Consider the following 12282-nt stretch of genomic DNA (forward strand, 5'->3'; position numbering starts at 1 on the left):
ATTGAGAGCAGTCGTGGGGAGACCTCGCCTATCTGTCGCCTGTCGCGGTCTCCTGTCTCGGTCGCTTGGTGCGGAAGTCTACCTTAAGTAGACACAATTTTATGTGAAACATTTTTACAGACCCAGTAGTAAAGTGAATGTTTATATTATTTCTGTTTTATTTTTTTAATATACTATGGTGAATGTATATTGGACAACAGATACCTAAAATCTTTATTTTTCAACGGAAATTCATGTTTAAATTAAATGCACATTGGAAAATGACAGTAAAAAGAATATACAATACAATTTCTTATTTAAAAAGCAATGATAGGTACATAATTTTAAAATTCAAACAATATTACCGTTTCATTTAGCATTGCCGGATGAAAATTAAGGTTCCCATATGACGTCACGCGTTCGCCTTCCATGCGTGCGAACATACCGGTTCTCTGTGTACCGTGGTTATAACCATGCATTTAATCTTTTTTGTGGAAATTAACATGTTAAATTTTCTGGCGGTTATGTTAAATTGGTGCAGCATACGTTGTAAATCATCGTCACTGAGAGATTAGTATTGCATCGTCTGCATAGCAGATTATTTAAGTTGTTTTTGTTTTGTTAGAACAAAATTGTTATTGTTTTTGGACACAATTTTTGTACGGCCCAAAAATCGTCACGAAACTGCGTGTATCGTTTTTCTGCGCATGTTCATCATTTGCACCGCCCGGTGACGGTAATTCGAAAAACGATCCTAGTGCGCAGGTCAGCCAAACTAGTACCTACTTCCATTTATCCCGTTATCCGTGTACTGAAATGATCGTCACGAAACTGTCACTGGAAGATCACAATTTTTGTTGGAACTCTCGGAAGGACGATGTGATGAACTATCATCTGTTGGAACGTATTTTTTTACTGCGCAGGAGCGTGAAAACTTTTATCACACGACGTGCACACGACCATAACTACTTCTTGAATAATGTATTTTTTAAATTGTAACTTGTGATTTGAAATACTTTTCAAATTCCATTAAATTCGCGGCGGTCCTTTACAACCTCTAGAATACTGTAAAATGATGTTTTTTTTTTAAATAAAAGCCATCCACTTTTCGTTTATTTTGCATGAGTTCGTCAATGCCTAGCAGTTTTCTTCCAGTTTCCTGTGGTCATAGTTTTAACGCTGCCAAACATTAAGAAATTATTACGTTATAAACATTTTAAAAATATATAAATGTGTTGTTTAACAGTGGTTTACAATTATTATTGTTGTTGAGTTTAAGTACACTAAAGTTCAAGGAACTAATCTTTTAATAAATAATTGTTCGTATGTCAATAATTAGTGCAGTCACTGAAGGTTTTCACCTCCGATTTCGTTGAACCTCCATCGATTTTCATTAAAATTGGTGAGTAATTAGAGGATACCTCAAGGAACAAAGGTGACATGATGCCAACTTGTGCTTTTCCCCTGGGGGCGGATGCCACCCCTTCTCGGGGGTGAAAATTATTTTATTAAAAATAATACCATAAGTTCATGGAGGGACAAATTATAAGCAAAATTTGTTAAATAAAGTTATTAAAATAAATCAACACTTTTTGAGTTATTAAAGACCAAAGATTTTATTTTTTCTTAAAAAAATGCATGTTTTAAATCGGTTTTTCACGTATACATCAAAAACTATAAGCTTTTACAAAAAAGTTATTATTATTGAAATGGAAGATAATAAAAAATTGAATACATTCCTCACATAAAGAACTAAACTAATGTTAGTTCAAAGTGAGTAATGGGCAATTGAATGTGTATTTTTTTTCGACGAGTACTCAAATCTAAGTATTCAAGCTTAAATAACGGGAAAACTGTGCAATGTATTAGTACATTGTTTACCGGGTAGGAAAAGCTTAACATTCCTGGACGACTGTGAAGATTGCTAAGTCGAGGCGCAAGCCGAGACTTAGCAACACAGAGTCCAGGAATGTGGCTTTTCCTACGAGGTAAACATACTATTTTTCCGCAAATCGTTTAAAATTCGACAGATATTGATTGATTTAAAAAAAACGCGATAATTTTATTCCCAAATAAATGGTGCTTTGAAATTCCTAATAAAATTACTTGGGTTACTATGGAAACGTATTGAGGAATATTATGTTACTATATGTAACACTAACAACTGTACGGAAATATCATTTCCTTACAGTAAGGAAATAACATTTCCTTACAGTAAGGAAGTCCTGACTTTTTCTTCAAGAAATTTTGACAGGAATGTCAAAATTTCCTGGCGATTTGCGGAAAAAAATATTTCTGCTTAACATTTGCCAAAGTACTTCGGAATACCTATCAAATGAGCTTCAGAACAAGGTAATAGTGTCAAAATTAAGCAAGTTATAATGAAAATAAAAGAACCGTTTCGATTTTTTTAGTAAAAAATAAAAAATAAAACATACGCCATTTCCACAAAAATAAAATTTATAGTAATCCTTACAAGATCTTCTTTATATTAGCATAAGTAATGTGCTCAATAATTTTGACCGGTTTAGAATGCATATTTTTGAAAAAAAAAATAATTTAATAAAATCATAATTTTTAAAATTTTTGTAATTCTCATGTTCTTTTGATAATAACTCCAAAAATACTCAATATACGTAAAAAATTATATATAACCAAATTTTAGTTTTCCTGTGCCAAATATTTTACCTGTTTTACTATTTCTATAGGGTAAAAAATAACCGAGATAGAAACGTTTAAATCTTAAATTTTGCTGTGGGAACCATGCAACCGGGGTCATTTAACCTTTTATTTTTAAAGAAGTAAGTGGTTTAAAAGATTAGGTTCAACGTGCTTAAATAGCACTTGGAATTAACTTTCAAACAGTTTTTAGATGAAACTGATATCGTAAACGCGAACGGAGTTATTAAAAAAAAACAATAACATTTTTTGAAAAAATTTTTAAAAGATACATTTTGAAAAGTTTTGGAGCATAAATTTTAACGCTATCAACATGTTCGGGGCTCATTTAATAGATATTTTTAAGTACTTTGACATATGTTTAACAAGTTTATGTTACAAAATGCTCCAATTTCTCGTTATTTCAGCTTGAATACTTAAGAGTTTTTTACTCGCCGAAAAAAATATACATTCAATTACCTATAACTCACTTTTAGTTAAAATTAAAAGGTTTTTGTAGTAAGGGGTTTATTTCATTTTTTATTAGCTTCAATTTTGATAATAACTTTTTTGTAAAAAATTACACTTTTTGAGTTATTGATGAAAAATTGGTTAAAAACATGCATTTTTCTCAAAAAAATTAAAATCTTTGATCTTTTATAACTCAAAAAGTTTTGATTTATTTTAATAACTTTATATAACAAATTTTGCTTGAAATTTGTCCCTCTATCGAATTATGGGGCTATTTTTAATAAAATAATTTTCACCCCCGAGAAGGGGTGGCATCCACCCCCAGGGTAAAAGCGCAAGTTGGCACCATGTCACCTTTGTTCCTTGAGATATCCTCTAAGCACTCACCAATTTTCATGCAAATCGATGGAGGTTCAACGAAATCGGAGGTAATAGCTTATATCTACCTTCAGTGACTCCACTAAATAGGCAGATACATTTTATCAGGCATAGAAATACAATGATAATATATTATTTTGAACAAATATTCTACACTAAAGACAGGATAAGAAACATTAAGACCTCGTTAACATGTGTGTTAAAAACATTGCGATAAAAGAGAAAACGGCTTTATTTTTACACTCATGTCAGAACACTGTCAGGTACTCATGTAGGTCATCTACAAATTCCAAGTTCCAATATCGAAAACATAATAATTACATTCGTCCGTCTTAAGTTTCATTATTTTGAGCCTTTTGGCTCTTGGAACTTCAAGGAATATCATTGCCATCTTTAACTAGAAAGTATATAGCTTTAAGCCGGCCACTCACGGTACTGCCGTGTCGTTCGACAAAATCGTCGATGATATTAATTCTGCATTACTGCAGCAGGCAGGTGAGTCCCACTGTGGTAAAATTGTAACGATTTTGTTGGATGCACGGTCACATACGATCAAAATGTTTGTCAATTAGTCGAATTCGACAAAATTAGAGACCTTCAGGCATAATCTCACGGCTGATAGCTTCGCGCCATTATCCACAAGAGTAAGTACGTCAACCAAATGTCCGAACATATATTTCCCCTCCAACTAAGCAGAAATTGCTCAGTTCAAAATCAGCTCATGTTCCCTGTCGATGAGTGAAATATCCAACGCTTCGCTAGTTCTGATTCGCAATGATAGGAAGAGCCGACATCGAAGGATCAAAATTTGACAAGTACTTACTGCACGCAACTTAACATTGTGATAGCATGTGGAGTGCCAAATGTAAACACTTTTGAATAAGTTGCGTACACAAGTATTTCTACGTTTATGCAAAAACCAAAAAATGTTTTATTTGTATATAAAAATGTCATGTTTAATTTTTAAAAGTATAGTGCTCTATGGATGCCAAACATGACAACATACTAAATCCCTGGAACGACGCCTACTTGCATTAGAAATGGACTTCTGGAGAAGCTCGGCTAGAAAATCAAGGCTTGAAAGAATACAAAATGACCAAATCAGAAATATAATGGGAGTCAAGTCAACCATCATCGATGAAATTCAAAGGAGACAACTGATCTAGTATGATCATGTAGAAAGAATGGACAACGCCAGGCGACCAAAACAATTTTAAAATGGATGCCAAGGGAAAGAAAGAAGAGAGAAGGTCCGAAACAATCCTGGCTGGGTGGATTTAGAGAACGCTGTAAAAAACCGAGATAAGAAAAAAATAAAATTTTTATTAGCACCCGGATCAAGGTGATGAAGGTTTAATATCATACGATCTTTTTGAAAAATATGTAGGACTATGCATATTGTTTTCTTGATTTACTAGGTAAATTTCGTATTTATTTGTCTTATACGATTCCAACCACTTCTTCATAACCTTCATCTATTTTTATAACAATATTACTCTTTTAGAACTTTAGATTATGTAATTATCATGATTAATTTTCACGTTAGTTTGTAGAATTACAGTTGCATTAGACCAAATCATAATAACTGTGAGCTCGTAATAATAATTATGGGCACGTTACATACAATGTATAAAACAAGTATTTAAAACATATAATCTCACATAAATGGACTAAACTAGGTCAGTTTAAATATTTATGTTGGTTATCAGCACAAAAAGCTATACTGCGAGGCATAAGTTAGGGATATAGAAATGCTCATATAGGATGCTCATTTTCATAACTCATTTTTTCGTGAACAGATTAACGGATTCCGCTAATTTTTTTTTTATTATTTTAGATATTTCTTTAGTGTTTACACAGTTGTGCAAAGATTTACACAAACTTCTTTTTTGTACTAATACCGGGTGGAAGAAAACTTATGTTAAGTTTGAAACACCCTGTAGGGAGGACGAGGTACAAATCTGAGTATAAATCAAAATCTTATTGCAGTCTTATGTTTTGTGGACATTTTGTTTTGTGAATGTTCCTGATATCTTCAGAAACAAAGAAAACATACGGTTTTTTAGTTTAACATGTGTTTTAATCGACACAAAAGTTTGAGACACCCTGTAGGGAGGAAAAGGTAAAAAGGTGGTTATGCATTGATACTATTGGGTGGTATCATATTTTGTGAACCCTTTATTTTTTTAATTTCTCTGATATCTTTAAAAACAAAAAAACTAGACGGTTTTACTCTTTAAGATGTGTTTTAACTGACGACTGCGATACGTGAGAAGGCCATGTCTTATCATACCACTAAGATGAAATTATTTCTTATATACAGTGCAAAAGGAAAATAGTGTTCAAAGAAAAAGAATATGTGTAATGTACCTCTCGCTACTTAAAGAGCCTCCAGGTAGACACCAAATCCGTATTTATATTATATTTCGGGGAAATTCTACCCCAAATCATCACAGAGCCTCCATTAAATAATCTCATCTCTCTTATGTTGCGCTGTGCATACCGCTTACTTGGTCGACAAATAACTCTTATAGGTGTCGATATACCATCTACACCAGAGAGCTTTTACTTCACGTTAAAAGTTACTTATATATTTTTTCTTTCATATCACTATTAATTTACCCTCCTTAACATCAATGTATTTTTCGATTTTATTCGAAAGCTGTTTGATTTTGTTTGCGCGTTGTTTTTACAAAATAACATTAAATTCTTTTTTTAGGTGGGAATCTGTTTTCCCAACAACTAAACGACGACCTTATTGAACTTTCTGTAAATTCTGACGAGGTGGGTTTCGAGGCAAGGACCGGCGGCAAGAAATATGAACATAAGATTTTAGGCAACTTTCTAAACAACAAATGGCACACGGTGTATCTTCAATATGTGTCAGGAAACTTAACCATTGAAGTGGACGGTAACGTTCAGGTATGTTATGTTAGTTTTAAGAGTTAGATAGGTTTTAAAATTTTTTACATCTATTAAATAGCCCGTGAATGCAACATTGTATCTGGCAGAATCTGCAAGACCAATAAGTCTCAGGATGAACGAGAAAGAAACGGAATATCGATACCATTTAGTATAATATCAGGACTTAGACAAGGAGACCCCTTATCACCGTTACTATTAAACTTGGCCTTAGATATAATAATAGTCTGGGCAGATTATCGGAGAATAGGCCGTTTTTGGGAAAATTTATTTACCAGCAATTTTATTGCTGGAATCGAATCTTATGATTGTATATATTAATAATATAGATATGCAAAGTCCGTAGATAGTGTGCTACTTTTTTATAAACAAAATGGCGCCCGAAAATCGTGTTTTTTTTCAATTTTTGCTCTATAACTACAAAGATTTTAACTTTACACCAAAAACACCCAAATAAAAATTCACCGTAATTAAATTCTGCATAGAGACGTGTTTTTCCCGATCTACTTCGACGAAAATTTTCCCCGGAAAATGCGGGTTTTCCATCAAAATCTTAATTTTCAAATAAAATTTTAGATAAGTAATTGTTTATCAATAATTAAATAACTTGGTAATATAAAAGCTCTTTTCGTATAGACTATAATTCCAGAAGCAGCCGATGGAAATTGAATGAACAGTTTGGCAACAATTGAATTGTTAATTAAAAATTTACGGTCGCTATAATAACCACAATAATTACGATACATAAGAATAACTATGATGTTTGTATAAAAAGACACTATACCTATCGAATGTACTTTACAGAATTGAAATTGGACTATTTAAGCGGCCTTAGGAATATTTTAAAATTATAAACAATTTTTTGGCTTATAAACAAATAGAACATCTCGGGAAACATTAAATTAATTTAAATCATGAAAACGGTATTGGAAAAAAAGCGTCAGGACGCTTCTTTTAAAAGAAGCAACGTTTAATTATGATGAGTTGTTCCTAAGATACAACCGGTCAAAGTTGACCGGTATTTACGGCAAAGATATAAACAATAGGATCATAATTTTCGAACCATCACCTTTTTATTTTTGTCCTCTTTCTCCACACCAATTTTCATATCTTTAAAATACTCATAACATATATTATTAAAATAATAACTATCGATATTATGAGTGAAAATTGCCAAAAATAGCAAAATTCCAATCAAAAATTAGGTTGGAGAAAATGTAATCTCAAAGTTCAAAATCGGTATACGTTAAAAAAATGCATTTTCTCGGCTTCCCATGGAGCAATTTTCTTCATTCTTTTTTTGTTTCCAAGTAACTCGAGTAGAGCCATCTAACTAACGCATTATTAAATGTCAAAGTTGCTTTTGTTTTGTTATAATAAATGAATTTATTTATTATAACAAAAATTTAAAAAAAAAAAAAAAAAAAAAAAAAAAAAAAAACATTAAAAGGGTAAACCCTGTAGTTGGCTGTATACCTTTGTTAAGACAACGTAGAATGAAGTAAACACTTCTGTTGTATATAGGTATATTATAAATTTATTAAAAAATTTTTAAAATTCATCCACAAGGGAGTGGTTGTACAAAACGTTTTCGGTCAAACTGACCATCCTCAGTGTAAACCTGGAAATAAGTGAACCACTTAGATTTTAATTGTTTAAAATATTGTTGATTTTAATTTTAAAAAATTTTTAATTTGTTTAAATAAAGATTGTTTAAATAATTATACAGCTTTCAAATAAGAATATTTGTGTTTTTAACGTTAAAAGGTACACGTGTAGTAAGTTTATCTAAAAAAAGTCTACAACTGGAAAAAATATGTAGTTTTCTTTTCTTATAAATAAATTAATCTATTATAACAAAACAAAAGCAAGTTTGACATTTAATAATGCATTAGTTAGATGGCTCTACTCGAGTTACTTGGGAACAAAAAAGAATGAAGAAAATTGCTCCATGGGAAGCCGAGAAAATGCAGTTTTTAACGAATACCGATTTTTAACTTTGAGATTACATTTTCTCCAGCCTAATTTTCGATTGGAATTTTGCTATTTTTGGCAATTTTCACTCATAATATCGACAGTTTTTATTATATTAATATATGTTATGGGTATTTTAAAGATATGAAAATTGGTGTGGAGAAAAAGGACAAAAATAAAAAGGTGATGGTTTGAAAATTATGATTCTATTGTTTATATATTTGCCGTAAATGCCGGTTAACTTTGACCGGTTTCATACCAGGAACCACTCATCACAATTAAACGTTTTTTCTTTTAAAAGAAGCGTCCTGTCGCTTTTTTTTCCAATACCGTTTTCATGATTTAATTTAATTTAATATTTCCCAAGATATTCGATTTGTTTTCAATTTCAATTCAGTAAAGTACATTAGATAGGTATAGTGTATTTTTATACAAAAATCATAGTTATTCTTATGTATCATAATTATTGTGGTTATTATAGCGACCGTAAATTTTTAATTAACAATTCAATTGTTGCTAAACTGTTCATTAAATTTTCATTGGTTTCTGGAATTATAATCTATACGAAAAGATCTTTTACATTACCAAGTTATTTAATTATTGATAAACAATTACTTATCTAAAATTTTAGTTGAAAGTTAAAGATATTGTTGGAAAAATCCGCATTTTCCGGGGAAAATTTTCGTCGATGTAAATCTAGAAAAACACGTCTCTATGCAGAATTTAATTTCGGTGAATTTTTATTAGGGTGTTTTTGGTGTAAAGTTAAAAATATTTGGAATTATAGAGCAAAAATTGAAAAAAAACACGATTTTCGGGCGTCATTTTGTTTATAAAAAAAGTAGCACACTATCTGCGGACTTTGCATATCTATATTATTAATATATAGAATCATAATTCAAGCAATAAAATTGCTGATAAATAACTTTTCCTTGTATTTTGCTAATTAACCCAGAGTGTAAGTAAAATAGCACGAATCGAGGATCAAAACTATTGTTGGCCTCTGCTGGTGATCTAGATCTAGAGGAAGTCGCTCATTCTACAGGAGACGTGACGGAGGTATTTTCACATCTCGAGCAGAAAACAGGTAGTCTGGATCTGCTAGAGAAGACGAAATACATGCTAGTAACCAAAAATCCAAGACCAAGAGTCAGGCAGAACATAACTATTAATGACCACAACTTCGAAGTAGCAAAAGAGTTTAAATATATGAGGCGGTAATCACAGATGACAACCAGATAGAAAGAGGTCTCATCATTATTAAGATCTAAGCTGCTAAAAAGACAATCTAAATTAAGACTGTATATGTCAATTATTATATTTATATAAAAATCCACAAGGAAGAAATTCCTGTAGCTGGCTGTATACCATTATCATCATCATCATCGGTGCTACAGCCCTTAGAGGGCCTCGACCTTCTCAAGCTTTCTACGCCATTGTGTTCTGTCCCTTGCTTGCATTTTCCAGTTGCCGAATCCGATCTTCTCGGCATCTTGTGTTACCCCGTCCATCCACCTCAACTTTCTACATAACAAAAAATTATACCTTGTGTTACAATCATTGTCCTGGTTCTTTTGGTGGTTGTCCAAGGCGCGATTTCACTTCACTTTAAAGTCACTTTATAAATGATTGATACAGCAACAGTACATAATTGATGAAACCATAGTTCATAGAAAAATCTTTATAGAAAAATTCAGCATTGTATGCATTCGGCATTCTCAAAAGCAAATTAGTTCTACTCGAACAAAAATATTAAAAGTGATTTGTTCATTAAACGGAATCAAAAAATATTAGAATGGAAGCAAATGCTTTAACTAGGGTGTTGAATCTAGTAACACAAAACGAAAACTTCTTCTGCATAATTCCTGGATCTGACTGCATGTAAAAAAATGATACCAAAAGTGGTAAACAAATATCGGCAATAGCCTAACAATAGCTAAAATAATTGCCGGAGTTCACGTATCTGTCCGCCATGTGTCGCCGGGCTGAGTTCTATCAGCCGGCCGAAGAACTTGTAACTACATTTTACTTCACTGGAACCTAACTGGAACTTCACTTCATGACGATTATAACAGAACTGAACTTGAAGACGGCCCAGATGGAACTTCTCTCTTTCCCCAGACTCTAACCAAAACGCCCTATCCAATATCATCACACGATATATCCCATCGATAATCCCTCGACCATCCATCGACCAATTACAGATTCAAAACACTCAATAAATTTAATCTTTGCCAATAAGAAGTTGCAATTTACGCTTCAAGTTGAACCATCTGGCGAACCAAAACAGCTCCACCAATCAATGAAAAGAATACACAAAGAAACCTCAATATTTCACTCTACCCATTCTTCCCATGGAAAGTGTCACAAATCAGCTGCATTCACAACTCAGGCCTGTTCCCATCAAAAATGCTTAAGTCAGCTATAAGAACACTTGTTGGATTACATAAACACACTCAGCGCCTATGGAATTTATTATATCAACATTCTAGCTCTTACATAAATAAAACCCCGACTTTAAGACTACTTACCAAAGAATTATGACCAAAATTCCTTTGTCGGTTGTTAGATAAATTAAAAAACAGAGATACGAACACGCACGAGAATCGAGGAAATAAGAATTTATCGATTCAATACTGTGAAAAACAAAATACGTCACATTCTGCCTAGAAACAGATTATACATTCGACTATTCGTGAGAATCAAGAATAAATCACGTAATACGAAACATTTGTGAGAACTTACGATTCTTCGATAAACAAATATGAATTCAACGATTCTAACATATAGGGTGTAACGAAAGTGTTACAAATGTAAACTGGATCGAAATTTCAAATAACTTTGGTACCGTTACAACAGTAGAAGATCAGTAGGTAGATTCCATCCCAGAAAAAGATGTAAGGATGATGTTGAGCCGATTTATCTAGGATTGGGGTCCAACAATGGGAAACGGAGTCGCAAAATCATAAAATGGTGGGCTATAGTGGATGCACAAAAACTCCGAGTTGTAAATCCAGTCAAGAACAAGAAGATTAATTAAAGTGAAGCAGTGAAGCTCTTGGTGTTGTTATATTAATATTACATTAATTACTAAGTTACGATTAATATAATATTAAAATATATATTAATAACACTTGATTAATAATCGACAATTTTTAAAAACTAATTAATATTAAATGATTTTAGCTTTTGGCAAATTCAACATATCGAAACGAACTTTTGGTTAGTCCAGGACTGTACAACGAAGGAGCTGCTGTTCTACTCATAGGAAAACAGTTCAATGGATGTCTTTTGGAGGGACCAACAGTTATCTTTGATCCAAGTATAATAAAATCCAATCATAATGTTCTTTTTAAACCTTGCCCTATACCATATGATTCATGTAAGTATAAATGATGCACTTTTATGGTTATTATCACTCTTTTTTTCTTATTAAGAGTACAAAAAGAAAAATAAGCTGTTAACCACAGCTTAAAAATAGCCAAACCGCTGCAACTAATTTTACATGGAAAAGTAGAAAATCTACGTACTTGGTTCAACACAACAACCACAAATCGTTTCAGAGCAGCAGCGTGCAAAGTACAGATTGCCATGATGCTCGCCAACATTAAAACGGATAGGCACTACAAGAAGATTAGTCTTCTGGTATTAATTTTAAAAAGGCACAGCTATAAATAAAAGGGAGCGAAATCAATCCATCAAAAATAATTCAGGTTTAAATATAAGAACATGATATAAATAATATATTTTGTTTATATCGTGCATTTCGGTTTCTCTTTTTAGTGGGGTAGCTTTTCGAATTAATACTTTTAATTTTTGACTGATACCGTTAATTGAAATATTGATATGGGAAGATCTCTCATGCTTCACTAAAAATTGAGGCATTCTATCACCGACATT

At 32.2% G+C, this 12282-nt stretch overlaps 1 protein-coding gene across 1 annotated transcript in view; it reads left to right on the forward strand.

Moving 5' to 3' along the window:
- Positions 1 to 12282, forward strand: part of LOC114344625 (protein crumbs) — a 220675-nt gene that overhangs the window by 99890 nt on the left and 108503 nt on the right. The window contains exons 3-4 of the mRNA XM_050650029.1: positions 6206 to 6408; positions 11569 to 11764. Of these exons, the coding sequence (XP_050505986.1) occupies positions 6206 to 6408; positions 11569 to 11764 (399 nt within the window). The remainder of the gene's footprint in view (positions 1 to 6205; positions 6409 to 11568; positions 11765 to 12282) is intronic.

The sequence above is a fragment of the Diabrotica virgifera genome, chromosome 1 (genome assembly GCF_917563875.1).
Source record: "Diabrotica virgifera virgifera chromosome 1, PGI_DIABVI_V3a".
NCBI classification, from domain to species: Eukaryota; Metazoa; Arthropoda; class Insecta; order Coleoptera; family Chrysomelidae; genus Diabrotica; species Diabrotica virgifera.